The sequence below is a fragment of the Pavona decussata genome, unplaced genomic scaffold (assembly GCF_977016875.1).
Source record: "Pavona decussata unplaced genomic scaffold, jaPavDecu1.1 SCAFFOLD_94, whole genome shotgun sequence".
NCBI classification, from domain to species: domain Eukaryota; kingdom Metazoa; phylum Cnidaria; class Anthozoa; order Scleractinia; family Agariciidae; genus Pavona; species Pavona decussata.
This window is the reverse complement of record NW_028145511.1, coordinates 2,385,001-2,399,986: the sequence shown is the minus strand read 5'-3', so window position 1 is coordinate 2,399,986 and position 14,986 is coordinate 2,385,001. Positions and strand designations below refer to the sequence as shown.

The window sequence follows — 14,986 nt, the reverse complement described above, 5'->3', positions numbered from 1 at the left end:
GAAGGGAAACAAAAAACTGTTCGAGTTGGCGGGGTTTCGAGTTATCGGGGTCGTTTAAAATATCCAATTTTCCAGGTTAATAATTAATAGTTTATTGATTTTCAGCACTTCGGTATACAATACAGTGCAAATTAAACTTATTTCACGAGAAACTAAAACATTTTGTAACAACTGTAACGATTATGCATTCTTACGACAATGCAATGCTGTGAATGTAACTTAGTTTATTTAATACACTCAATTTATGTTCCCTTTTGCGTCGTCCAGTCTTTGTTCTAGTGTTGAATTCGATCACACGATAAGAAAAACTAATGGGATATCTCAATGGGCATCCGTGGCGAGTTATAAGAACCAGAAATTCGAGTTATCGGGGTAAATTTTGATCAAGGGAAACGAAATTTAGTTCTAGTTAGCGGGGTTTTCGAGTTATCCGAGTAAAAATGACTGAAAAGTTGGGTCAAATTCAAGGGAATTGAGACTCAATTCAAGTTAGCGGGGGAGTTCGAGTTATCCGAGTTCGAGTTACCGGAGTTCTACTGTATAGAGTGTTTTCATTCACGTGACTACCGGCCATATTGGTTTACTGTAACAAAAGAAAGTATTTGCATAAAAATAGAGTTCAATTCCCAGAGGTTTAGTTTGGGACACGAACATGGCCGCCATTTCTTTGTTTTGGGACACCAACATGGCCGCCGTGACGTCATGTGAAAACACTCTATAGGGATATTCTTGCGCGGTTTAAAACTAAACGGAGAAAGCAGAATTAGCAAGTGCTCTTGGTATCCAAAAAGAAAATTGGGGGTAACCGTGCATTTTTCAGAGATAATAGGGAGTTTAAGAAACTAGGACGGAAACGGTAACGAGAACGTCATTTAAAAATATAATTTCTCGTTTTTGTAACTCTTTCGCAATCATTTAAATTTGTTTAACTTGGAAAATGCTGGCGGACTCTCCAAGAACTAAATTAGTATGAACGACGTCAAAGTAAGGAAAAATAAAGAAGATTTTGGGTCATACGCTCCCGTTCTCGAGAAAACCTAAAATTTGGTCATTTCACGTTGTTGTTTTGCAGAGGACGATAAAGAAATGTACCAAAATGTAAAATGCACGTGCAAAGCGATTGTTGTTGCTCATTAAGCCCATTGTTTTGTGGCGTTCTCGTTACCGTTGCCGTCCTCGTTTCTTAAACTCCCTAATAAAGCTTCAATTTGGAAAAAATGCCATACATTGGGAGTTTGTACTTTACCACTTTTTAAAATTGTTGTTGCCTAATTATCTCTAAAAAATACATGGTTACCCTAAATGTTCTTTCTGAATTCCAATAGCCATTGCTAAGATCTGCTTTTCCCGCATAGGCATAAACTGCGCAAAAATACTTCTGTATTAGTAGGCGCCGTCCTTAAGTTCGTTAAGTTCACGCTACGGTTTGTTTTTCTGATTTGTGCCACACAGGTACAAAGTGTCAATCATTTGTACATTAGGCGAAAAAAGAAACTACTTACAGTCTTCCACAATATTGATCGGCGTCTAATTTCTCCTTGCAGAATTACCATGTGATCAAACATACGGGACACGAAAATAATACAGACAATGATCACAAAAGATTAATAGGCCATTTCCGAGATGCTGTGAACCTCACTATGAAAGCGAGGCTAAGTGCAAAACTTTTCATATGAAAATTAGTTTTGTTTGCACATGAATGAAAACTAATTTTTGTAACAAAAACTTTGCACTTAACCTCGCTTTCATAATGAGGTTCAAAGCAACTCGGAAATGGTCTAATGTCTTAACAACTTCTTCTAAATCAGCTGTCAGAATTTTTAAAATTGAAACAAAGTAAACCACCAAGATAAATCAGATGGACAGGCAATTAAATTATTAAGGGGGAGGGGGCTAGACAAATTTAAATCGGCCCGATTCAGGAAATGTTTCTGACAGTCCAACACATTTTCAAAACTCCGGCCCATCCATCATTAGGCTGATAATAAAAGGAAGGCAAAGTGTCTCTGGTAAACGGATCAGACTGTTCCAAGGAGAATTTCAAAGCCGATGTAAATCGATCTCTGTCGATACAAAAATGACCCAGCTTATGATCACAGAGGGACTGGGGTCAAGACCTGGACCCTGACCACTCGGCCACACCGACACCTAAAGTAGAGTCTATATTTCATTTCAACTGAAAACAGAAATACAATGCTTGGCCACTGTAACATCAGTGATCAACATGTCACCGTTCCTAGAAACGGCAACAAACCAGGGACTTTCGACGATTTCTTCAGTGATGGAGTAAAGATATGTTCCATCCAATGTGAACACTTGCACCCGTTGATTACCAGTGTCACAAACAATAAGTTGATTGTAATTGTCCACAGCCAATCCAACCGGACTGATCATCTGTCCATCGCCATATCCGGAGCTTCCGATGTCGTGCAGGAATTTTCCTTCATCGCTGTATACTTTAACACAATCTTCTCTCTGATAGGACGCAAAAAACCTGCCGTTGTGATAAAAGATGAATTCGGCGGTCTCACCACATTCTGGAGGGCTAAAGCTCTGCAGCAAATCTTTCCCGTCTGGGGAGAGGACCTTGATTTTCTTGTCGCCTACGTCACTGACGATCACCTGACCATCACGTGCACCGTCAGATTTCACAAAGACACTTAGTGGACGAACAACGTGATCACTGAAGCTTTTAATAAACTGACCATGCGCGGTAAAGACGGACATCTGCTCTTCGTGCGCAATCTCTTCACGAGTGAATATGACGTCATCATTCCTTAAAAAGGCCACTGACATCGGATGACCAATGTCCAATGTATTCCGAAATCCACCTCCTCCTATCGTCTTAAGGTATTTCCACTGCTTGTTGAATAACTGAATCCGTTTATTATTATAACCAGCTACAGCAATCTGACCTGTCCTCGCGTTCACTGCAACGCTCCACGGAAAGACAAAGACGGATGGCCCTTCCCCAAATGATCGAAACGCGATTTTGTAGCAATGAGGAGTCACTTGAACACTCCAGGGACTACCGTTCAGCGGCCTCCCGTTCACCTCAATTCTAACTTGATATAATTCGACACTATGTATTTTATAGCGCACTGTGTAACTACCATCTTTACGATCTTCTATATCCTGAATTTCCTCACTCTTGTCTTCTCCTGTTGGACTGCAGATTTTCACGGTTACTTGGTCAGCTTCATCATAAAATTGGTTTCCGTCTGAATCTCGTGTTGTAACTTGAAAGTTAGTTTGTACCTCTAATTCTGCTTCTCTCAAACCTTTTCCTTCAGCAACAGATTTTGAAGGATCCGTGTGACTAGCAACAATGTGACCCGGAACCAAAGGTCTTGAAATGTTCGAAGCACCCTGGTTCAAAACATAATTAACATGTTGCGGTCTGAAAATTTTAATTTCCTGATCATCCAGAACTTCTTCTTGGAGGCTAAAAGCGGCATTTTTGGCTTGAAGAATTTCAAGGCTGGTACATTGTTGCAAGATACTCTCGTCATGTTCAATTGAGGCCTTCAGTTGAGTGACGTATAATCGGACGTCTTCCAGTCGTTTGGTGTGCTCGTTTTGCTGTTCTTTGTAAATATCAATAAGCTTCATTTTCATCGCTGTTTCATGTTCCCTCAGGCGTTCAATAAGCCTCTCCGTAGTTTCAGTCACCTTAGTCAGAGTGTCTTCTATTTCCTGTTTGCTGCTTTCGATCAATCTTGTTTGCTCCTTCCCTTGAGCCTCGACAACAACAATTCGTATCTTGGCTTTCTCGATGACTCTCCTTCTACGTATTTTTGCGTCTTCAGCCGCATGTTGCATATCGACTTTTCGGTGCTGATTGTGGCGCGTTTGTCCGCACCTGTGACAGATAGGAACCTGACATTCTACACAGTAGTACTGAAGTGCTTCACTCTCGTGGTAGTTTTCTTTACACATCGTGGTAGGGAAGGGAATTTGGTGCGCCACTACCTTGTTCTTTTCCTTTTCACCTTTAAACACAAGATCACAAAATGTCCTGTTTTACTGGATATATTCACCAGCGACTGGCACTAGTACATAGCAAAGCTATGAATGTTGTTTGTGACATGATGAGTTCCTTTTAAACTTAAGAACTTTCACATAAGAAGCCACTTGGTTTTTACTGTTACAGGTAATTCGTTTCCCTCAACAGACATTGGGGGAAGCATCCGGTCCTTTCTACCTTGCTATAGTTGACAAAATAGTTCAACAGACGGTAAAAATGAGTCTACAGATCATAATAAGGTCTAGATATCATCGATACTAGGAGGTGATTGTAAAGTATCAATACCTTCAAGCAGTATCGCTTGTCTCGTAACCCTTTGATATTGCCATGTGACCACCCGGAAGAAGTGGCTTATTTTTCTCATTTATTTTCGTACGGGACAGTAAAGCGAGTAAACCACGCGGGAAACAATATTCGCGCGCGCTCGCGTTCGGTCGCTTTACTGCTCGTAGTCTACTTATTCCACGTCATAGAGGGGGAAATTCTTCTTTCCACAAAGCACGAGGGACCTTTCATTTTTTCATAAGGAGAGGGAGACTAGTACTGAGCTGTAAATGATTTCCAGTTGGACCCAAACCTTCCCCCTCAACGAAAAAAGGCGAGAACATGATCACATTATTACAATATTGATAGTGAATAATCCCAGATGTCAGCAAAAATGCATTTGTAGCGTATGATTTTATAAAGTCGGTAGCAGCTCTCCCGTTGAGCTGAGGAAAACAAGAAACATGAGACTGATAGCTAACGCGCGAAGATCGCCCACGTACGGAGAGAAATTAAGGTTCAGGGATAATTCTCTTCTAATCCTTTGTCTTTAGATCCCGTAGAACGGCCATTTTCGCTCGCGCGCGCGCGCCACGCTTCTGCTATCAAGAGAAAAAAAGAACAGCTTGTAGTGTATTTTCACACAACATTCTTACCAGTATTTTCTTTTGAAGTTGCCAAAGCATCCAACTTCTTCATGATTTCACTCAGCTGTTCTTTCATGTTGTCCTCGTCTTTTTTCCATTGGCTGAGCAGCCCTTGGTAGTGACCTTGGACTTGTGGATCCATGCATTCAACCTTGAGACTGTCTACAGCGGCTCCGTAAGTATCACCGCCTAACCTCACCAAAGTGTCTCGAATGTCTCGCCAGTAGATATTGAACGTGGCGTCATCCACTGACGCGTTCTCAGCATGGGCATAAACAGTGTTTCTAAAATGCTTAATACGAGCGATATCAGCTTCAAGATTCAAATCCGCTGCATCAGGTAATGTATCCCAGCCAGACAGCGGAGGAACTAAACCACATAAGTTTCTTAGCAAAACCATCAACAGCGTCGTATCAAAGTCCCTGGATGACACAGTAGTTGGGATGGGAGGAAAGAGTTTCCCCCACTGTATCGGGTTGATAATCCTTTTTGCTCTGAGACTCTGTAAGGTGGCTTTGTTTGCTGACAACACTGTGTGCAAGCTTGATGGAGAACAGATGTTATCAAATGTGTCTCTGAGGGCCTGGGTTGAAACGTCTACCAGCAGACGACAGAGACGGGAGTAGTTTGTCGTGCCCTTGGTTGATGCAACTGTTGGAGCTGCGTAAGCCATGATGGGTTCCTTTTGGAATACAAAGAGATTTTGTGAAAGAAATGAGATGTTATGTTCTAAGCTTGGTGAATATTACAAGCATGTATAGACCTTAGGCAAAATGGCCCACAGATTTTTATATTCTTTTGTCTGCATTCAAATTACCCTGACAAGTCTTGTTCAAGGTAAAATTTTCTTTTGATTTTTGAACTCAAAAGAGAGGTTATTAGGGCTAATTTGAACGCAAACAAAAGAATGTTAAAATATCGGCCATTTTTGCATGGGGTCTATGTATGTAACTGTGTATGAAAAGTATGACTAAGATATGCATCTTCAAAAAGATTTCGTTTCACAACTGCGAGAAGTCGCCCTGTTTCCCTCCCATTTGAGTGGGAATGTAGAAATTATGCAAAACCAAATATGCGTGCTGATGCACACTGTAAATTAGAAGACTTGAAGAGACTGCTACCCTGAGTCTACCTCAATGTCAAACAACATCTAACTTCTCCTTATAATATCACCACCAATCTTGTACCCAGAGTCCTCAGGCTCTTTGGCCAGCGGTTAGTTACTAGGAGAGACTCTGGGGAACTGGAATTTTATTACCACAGGATTTCGCGGTAAAACAATGCAAGCCGTTACAGTGCAGCCAATCCAAAAATTCCCAAAGTCTCTCCTCAGTGGCGACCAACTGCTGAGCAAAAAGCCTGAGAACTCTGGGTACGAGATTGTATCAAAAATACAGGTGATGAGAATTAAAAGGAAATGATCACCAAAGATCAATTTGCCTTAACAACTTCCAAAATCAGCTACAAGTTGCTACACAAAGATACTCAGTCAGTTGGACAGACCATTGTATTTTTAAGGTTGGAGGGCTAGACAAATACCAAAACAAAGTATTCCATTAAGAGTAAAGTCTAAGCAGCAACCGTGGACGATAATCCTGCTGGTATACGTTGGATCAATTGTTGATCTGATCGGTTTAACAAATATAAATGATAAAAGAAGCAGAGACCGATACAACGTAGAATTACGTTTTAAAGGTTACTATATTTCGGCTGGCTAAACCAGCCTTCTTCAGGTATAATGAGAATTTGCATTGGGGCATACGCTTATATAACAAATATTTGCTTTTGTATTTGCTATTATTTGCTATTTGCTTTTGCCATTAAGCTTTTGTAGGGAAAGAACTGTGCGAAGAAAAACCAAGCAAAGAAAGTTCTTGGAAGAAATTCGAACAAGGCATCTATTTGTAAAGAATTCAGACCGAGAAAAAAATTTCTCCCTCTCCCTGATCAAAAGTACAATGATCATCCTTAGTTCGATTTATACGAAAGTACTTTCTCTGGAGATTTGAAATTCACTTTGTTCGTTATGTGGTCACAACTCATTTTGCCAAAAATTCATTGTCATTTTCAACGTTATCCCAGATAGCAGCAAATTGCTTTTCAATTGCGTTACTGAGGTTGGTCACGCGATGTCACCGGGTGGCAAGTTGCATTTACAGACGTGCAGACAGTTCTTATTTTGCAACGTATTCTGTCTTCAAAAGGGCCTCGAAAAGACGAAAAGAGATAACCCAAAATACGCAAATTCAATTAGTACTTAAATCAAAGGATTTGGTTTAGCGCCTTGACTAGTTTGAAAATCATTTAACACTCGACGTAAAAACAACGAATGCGAAGGGCTGTCTGATCTTGCTCGCTGACCTTCTGCTAGGTTTGATAGCAGCGTACCACGTACTTGTACATCTCGTCCTTTTTTCATCTTCAACAGAAGACACTCAAGTCAACAAAAACAACTGATGCCAATAAAATGATGATGAGTATTCTTTGGAGTATTGACATTGCACAGTCAAGGAACGAATATCATGAATGTTTGCTCTGTTCCTCGTGAATGCTGTTCACGGGCTGTTACTTTAAGGAATGAAATTAAGATAACCCAGCTATGAAACAAACCTGTAATGTCACAATCTTGAGCGATGGACGTACGCGTACTGCATGTAAACAGCTCTCGCATTGAATTGAAACCCACCACACGAATCAAATGAACACACAGGCGAACAGGGTATATCGAACAGGAAGTATGTTGCGTTATTCCGTCCCAGTACCTCGTTGACATTTCCATTCAATCTGGTTTCCAGACTCTCAGCACACAGTCTTTCAATTTGTAGCCCATACATGTCATACATGAATACATGGTGGAATGCTTCTTGGTCATTAATGGTGGTGATCTGTACGGTGACTTCTAGCCATATCCATAGCGCGTATCATTTTCGGAGTGATTATTTTTCAAGATTTTGTAGCGCCATCCCTTCAAAATGACACAATCGATTTACAGACTGGCCGGTATAGCCCGGGGTCTGGCCTGATACGCCGGTCTAGCAAAACGAAATCAGTTTCCAACGTATCATTGTTATCAAATTAACAACACTATTTTTAAGATTTTTGGGCTTTGAGGCTACGTTCACGGTAATGCGTTTTGAATCACACAGTTTTGGTTTTATTTTGAGGGACGCTTAAAATTTTTAATTCCCATCACGAGCATGGTTTCTGTTTCGTTGTTTATTGTCTGTCGTCAGGTCAGATTGAGTTTCATGTTACAAGCACGTTTTATCGGTATATTCCGATTACAAGGTACAGAGTTCATTCGCACAAGTTGCACAGTAATTTTTTTTCCAAAACAGGACTTTCTTGCGGCCATTAGTGTTTATACTAGGTTTTTGACCGTCCACCCTAGACTGAAAACGATCACAAAAAATGATGCGTTTTTCGCCTGAGGGGGTTACTTGCTAAAGAGACTGTGGTGCTACGTAGGTGGGGAGTCGAAACAAATGTTTGGTTTATAAACAGAGTTGATAACTTAAGGTAAATTGGCCACCGTAAAGAGATTCGAGTACTGACGTTTCGAGCCTAAAACTGCCGACACACCTGGCAATTTTATACACCGCCAGGTGTGCCCGGTGCAGCGATTGCGATTTTCGCTGATCGGTGTTTACAATCGCCGATATTTAGCATGTCAGATATCGGCGATTAAATTGGCCGGCATTGGCCAAGTGTGCCCGTTCCCGAGATTTTCTACTCTCATCGCTGCAAATCGCCGGTAAATTCAAGTAATCAGGTTGGGCGATTTTATCACGACTTTTCAAAATGCCCCGCCCGGGAACAAGGTTGAAGTGCCACATCGAAAAAAATCGCCTGGTGTGTCCGCATCAATCGGTGGCGAAAATCGCTGGCGATCAAATTCGCAGCGATCGGCGTATAAAACCTCCAGGTTTGTCGCCGGCTTAAACATTTTATCAAAGAGAACCAAAACAAAAGAGTGAAATTCTTAAATTCAGGCTAAATTGAGGGAAGGTGAACTGGTGTTTACAGCAAACAAGGCCGAGAAATTAAAAACCAACAGCGCAGAAAATAGATCTGACTAATTTAATTAACCAATCACTTATTAAATTGCATGTCAGCTCGCTCACCTTGTTTGTTTCTAAGTTGTATCTCAGGTATAAGTCGCCGTCCGGAAGTGAATTGATAAACGGAACAGCACTATCGTTACTTGAGTGCTGAGTTTGACTACATGCATAAGTGCGATCAGATCTGCCTCCAGTTGTTCAAAGGCCGGATAACGTTATCCTGTGGATAAGTCACTATCTGAAAGTTTTAATCTTTGCAAAGATTTCAGTGTTTCCTCTTTTACAAGCGAATGTGTACACTCTAACCATGGTTAAGTTTGAGAGTGTACGAAAACCTTAGACAACGTTTATACGTGAAGTATATTTAGACTCTGAATAGTGTCTTGTCCCGCGGATAAAGTTAGCCAGCCTTTGAACAACTGGGGCCTGAACGGAATTATAGCGGTAGCACTGTCATTTCTTTGTTACAAAAGACCGTGTCAGCATAGCTCAGCTCTTCTTCGGAAAAACATCACAGTAAAGAGCGGCACTGACAATAAAGCCTGCGGCATTTATTTGAATGGAAATAGAATAAAATAATTATGTAACTGAAATCCGTTTTTAACAATTTTTATTAGCCTTATACATGGCCGACCGACAATAAAATATTTACAATACTAAACACTTCTAAACTATTTAGGATAATTACGGTACTTACAATACTTACATAATAACAATTATACTACTCACAATACTTACAATAGCTACTCTACTTTCAATATTAACACCATTTACAATACTCCCAATACTTTGATTGCCTAACTATTACCTAATTATAGATTGAATGGATCACAAAAAACCCCACTATTACAATTGCAGTAACCAAGATGATCTTGACAGAGTAAAACTCTAAAACTGACAAACCCCGGGATACAAAACAGTTGCGGTTTATGCGAAAAAATTCAGCAAAGGTACAGTTCAAGGCGAATACTGATACTCTATAATGTGATTTATACAATTATACGCAGGCCGAACAGAGACTAGAAGGGCCGTGCTATTCTTGATTGAGCCACGCAGTGTTGCTTTTTAAAGCAATAAATCTTTTTATAAATGTATAGGTCACTCTTGAAATTGTGGCTATACAGGGTATATATATATATATATATGTTTTAAGTCTGCCATTCATGACTCGTGTCTTGTCTTGTACAAAAGTATGCCTACAACTACAGACGAAATTATAAGATATTACCTACTAAAGTGACTTGCCAAATCGTGCTTGAATATGACCGACATCTTATACATAGTTTACAGCTAAGATATGAAACAGAATAGAATATGAGTATAATGCTGTTGCGTTAATCAGTTGAAGTCTGAATAACAAGAGTGCACGAGATACAGAGAAATTATTCGCTTATCTGGTTCCTTAACTCAGACTGTGTGCCCCCTAAGATGAAAAGTGAAGAAAGCACTGAAGTCGACCATTTTTTAAAGTCAATTATGACTATAATAAGAAAGAAAATAACTCCAAATTGAATTACAGTGAATGAATCAATAAAATTTTAATTTTGGAGTAAACTTTAGTTTACAAAACATATACTCAGGCCATGCTAACAGTGTTGATAAACACACAGACTTAGAGTTGCGTTCACGGACAAATTGCAGTAATAACCACGTGACCATGTTTATCCTACATTTGCCTCTCGCTGATTCAGTGTCGCATTTTTCTACGTGGCCTTTAAATTCCTTTAGGAAACGTTGCCCCGAGATCTACAGTCGCTTTTTTGCGATACCCATTATTAGGGGCAAGATTTTCCTTTTTTATCACAAAACTAAGCGTAAGGCAGCGGGAAAAAAAATCGAGGCATCGTCTCCTGCAGCAGTTGAAAGCCTGGTACAAAATATCCGGCGAATCTGATTTAAGAGTGCCTGACTGTAACTTTCGAGAATCGCTGGCCAAGCTTGAAAAATCGAAACTCCTGATAATTTGCCTGAAGTTTACTTTTGGGGAACTATCTTCAAAAATATTATTTGAATGTTCTGGAAATTTCTAGTTTTCGAGAATTTTGAAGAAAACGAAATAACGGGTTTTGCCTCATTGATTATGCTAAAATCTCACTCAAAATTAGCCAAATTCAATGCGCTTGTGTTGAAACAGTACGCAACGCTAGAAAGCAAGGTCGGTTTTGAATAAGAGCATAACTCACCTACTTTCTATCAATGGGACCTATGTAAACTTTTGTAGAACTTTGAAGGGTTTTATGGCTCTTTGAAAAATTGACATTTTGAGGACTTCGCGATGAGGCGAAAATTGAGTAAGTTTGAAGGTTTAAAATGCATCTTGGTATGTCAGGTATCGACTCGAGAGGAACATTGTGATAAAGCTTGGGTCTTTGTCTTTAATAATACGAAATAAAAAATCTGGGCAATCGATGCACGCGCTGACGAAAACCAAAACTAGCGAGGCTTCGTTAACAAATTTGCATAATTCGCAACTGTTGAGAAAATGCTATGTTGTGGCGACTAGGTGAAAACATTGACCCAGGCTATCTTCAAATGGTCATTTTACCTCATATTGCATTTGTCTGTTTCTCTTTCTTGTTTAATAACCTGGTAGAAAAGGTCTGGACAAAAAAAAAGTGCGTACGTAATCGGAAAAGAAAATATTTGCCAAATTCTGGTGCGAAATTTGCATAATGCAAATCTCCCAATAAATCTTTCTGCAAAGGAATCTGATTGGGAAGGTTTCGTTAAGAGACTATTTGACCGAAACACTCCATATAAAAGGAGTCAAAACAACGTTTAATAATACGATTTCAACAAATAATTGTCGAATCTTTATAACCTTAAATTATATTGTCAAACGGATACTCGCTATTGCGTTACTTGCGTCACGTCATTAGCTGTCGATATGTCTTAAAAGGCCTTAAAAGATGCCCACAAACCAACTTGTGCTGCGAAACCGCCATTTACAACAACTAGAAAAAAGACCTTTATTTACTGGCATTTGAGCAGTTTTGATAAAAATAAGACGTTCACATGACACTGGAATACACGCTTGTCATTAAGTGGGAAAGTTAGACATGAATCAGAGTCGTTTGTTTACTGGAATGTTTTTTCAAATAGCCAGTCCAACCTTTTTCAGTGTCCTTCCAAATAATGATCACCCAGAAGCGGGTCATTAAACAAAACCCCTCTCTGTTCGTGTTGTTTGATACTGTACCTTCGTAAATGACTGAAAAACAATGTTAGCCGGCACGCCATATTTTAACGTTAATACGGATATGAAATTTCACACATACACGGATACACGCTTCAAAACCTGTGTGCCAATTTCCGTTTAACAAAATAATAATCTACCTGCAGTCCACATTGGCTGTAAGGCATGCATTTATCTTTGTCGAATGTCAACAACAGAAACACGGGTATCTCAGTGACCCTGTCTACTGCATACATTACAGGTAGCCGAAGCTCTATGACCTTTGTTTGACCTTTGTATTTTCATGTCGCGATGAGTGTTACGCAATGGCGTAAATTATTAGGGTTTGTATGGGAATTTACGAACGTGTTTTGGAGTCGAAAATAAAAAGCATAAATTGAACAAAAATGGCTTACCTTATCTCCTTGATCTCTTGCCAGTGTTTGTGCGCCATATTTTGGCCATTTCAATACGATTCCAGTGGGGTTTTAAAGGTTTGCTGAACATTTTCCTCGCTCTATATCCTGCTATATATGTCCCCAAAAGGTTGGTCACTTCAGTAGCAATAGTTTCCGTTGGAACGTCAACAACGGAGTCAGTATAAAATCTGAGTCGCGGACAAAGGACTGCGGACCACGGACTGGGTATAAAAGAGAAACTAAGGTAAGTGGAGGACTACGGACTACGGACTGAGTTTAAAGGAGAACTGAAGTCTGAAAATCATATCTTTCCTGTATTTATTCTCAGTAAGTTTAAGATGTATCAAATCAAGTTTCGGTAGTTGTTTTTGTCCCTTTATTGTTTTAGGACTGGGAATAAAATAGTGAGGATCGACAGTGCAAACATGAAATCTTGCTTTATCGCAGTGAAACAGCTGGATTTTTAATACGCACTGAAGAAAGCCGTCATTTTAGTTTTTAGCATTCACCTCAGGGTTCGATATGGTGAAAACTGGCGTGATTAAATGCGCAAAAGGATGTTTGATGATCCGATCATCGGATCGTGATCAGCCAATGAGCCCACGTACACTGTGAATCATGTAGATGTCGTACATAGACATGTATGCAGTAGACATTGCGTATCACTGAGATACTCGTGTTTCTGTTGTTGACATTCGACAAAGATAAATACATGCCCTACAGCCAATGTAAACTGTAGGGAGTGCAGTCAGTCCATAGTCCATAGTCCTCCTATCCAAGTACCAACTTTATCCCAATTCCGTGGTCCGCAGTTCTTCCTTTGCGACTCGTGTTTTATAATGACCACGTTGTTAACGTTGCAATTTATTTCAAAGAATGCTATTGCTACCGAAGTGACCACGATTTTGGGGCTATATACCTATAGTAGGATACCGTATATAGAGAGGAAAATTTTCAGCGAACCGAAAACCCACTGGAATCGTACTGAAATGGCCAAAATATGGGACACAAACCCTGGCAAGATATCAAGGAGACAAGGTAAACTCGTTCGTAAATTCCCATACAAACCCTTATAATTTACGCCATTGCGTAACACTCATCGTGGCATGAAAATAAAAAGGTCAAACAAAGGTCATAGAGCTTCGGCTGCCTGTAATGTATGGAGTAGACATTGCGTGTCTACAGTGTCATTGAGATACCCGTGTTTCTGTTGTTGACATTCGTCAAAGATAAATGCATGCTCTACAGCCAATATGGACTGTAGGTAGAAACTAAGATATTCTTTTGTTAAACGGAAATTGGTACACAGGTTTTGAAGCGTGTATCCGTGCATGTGTGATATTTCATACCAGTAATTACGTTAAAATATGGCGTGCCGGCTGACATTGTTTTTCAGTCGCTTGTGAAGGTACAGTATCAAACAACACGAACAGAGAGTTTCTTTGACTGACCCACTTCTGGGTGATTATTATTTGAAGAAGGTTGGACTAGCTATATATTTGAAAAAGCATTCTAGTAAACAAACTTGATTTAATTAAAAATATTCACTTTGACCGACCCTGGACCAACCCTATGTCCAACTTTCGCATCTCATTTGACAAGCGTGTATCTTTTAAACGTGATTCAAGTGTCATGTGAACGTTTTGTTTTTATCAAAACCATTCATATGCCAGTAAATAAAGGTCTTTTTTCTAGTTGTTGCAAATGGCAATTTCGCAGCACAAGTTGGTTTGTGGGCATTTAATATATTGTAAGACATATCGACAGCTACTGACGTGACGCAGGTAACGCAACAGCGAGTATCAGTTTGGCACTATTAATTTAAAGGTTAACGGATTCGGCAATAATTGGTTGAAATCGTATTATTAAACGTTGTTTTGACTCCTTTTATATGGAGTGTTTCGGTCAAATAGTCTCTTAACGAAACCTTCCCAATCAGATTCCTTTGCAGAAAGATTTATTGGGAGATTTGCATTATGCAAATTTCGCACCAGAATTTGGCAAACATTTTATTTTCCGATTACGCACTTTTTTTTTGTCCAGACCTTTTCTACCAGGTTATTAAACAAGAAAGAGAAACAGACAAATGCAATATGAGGTAAAATGACCATTTGAAGATAGCCTGGGTCAATGTTTTCACCTATAGTCGCTACAACATAGCATTTTCTCAACTGTTGCGAATTATGCAATATGTTACCGAAGCCTCGCTAACTTTGGTTTTCGTCAGCGCGTGCACGATTGCCCAGATTTTTTTATTTCGTATTATTAAAGACAAAGACCCAAGCTTTATCACAATGTTCCTCTCGAGTCGATACCTGACATACCAAGATGCATTTTAAACCTTCAAACTTACTCAATTTTCGCCTCATCGCGAAGTCCTCAAAATGTCAATT

The 14,986-nt window shown here is 39.7% G+C and overlaps 1 protein-coding gene across 1 annotated transcript; it reads right to left on the bottom strand.

Moving 5' to 3' along the window:
* Positions 1 to 76: 76 nt before the first annotated feature.
* Positions 77 to 7,725, bottom strand: LOC146473386 (uncharacterized). Its single transcript, XM_085118620.1, has 3 exons — positions 7,549 to 7,725; positions 4,948 to 5,620; positions 77 to 3,992 (listed from the first exon to the last, which is right to left on the bottom strand). The coding sequence occupies exons 2-3, from the start codon at positions 5,609 to 5,611 to the stop codon at positions 2,173 to 2,175; spliced, it is 2,484 nt and encodes an 827-aa protein (XP_084974746.1). The 5' UTR covers positions 5,612 to 5,620; positions 7,549 to 7,725; the 3' UTR covers positions 77 to 2,172.
* Positions 7,726 to 14,986: the final 7,261 nt, after the last annotated feature.

What these genes read in the sequence shown, in the direction of transcription:
- LOC146473386 (XM_085118620.1), bottom strand. Translation starts at nt 5,611, where the DNA reads ATGGCTTACGCAGCTCCAACAGTTGCATCAACCAAGGGCACGACAAAC. An exon ending in AACTTCAAAAGAAAATACTG is followed by an intron (nt 3,993 to 4,947) that starts GTAAGAATGTTG and finishes TTGTGTTTAAAG; the next exon opens with GTGAAAAGGAAAAGAACAAG.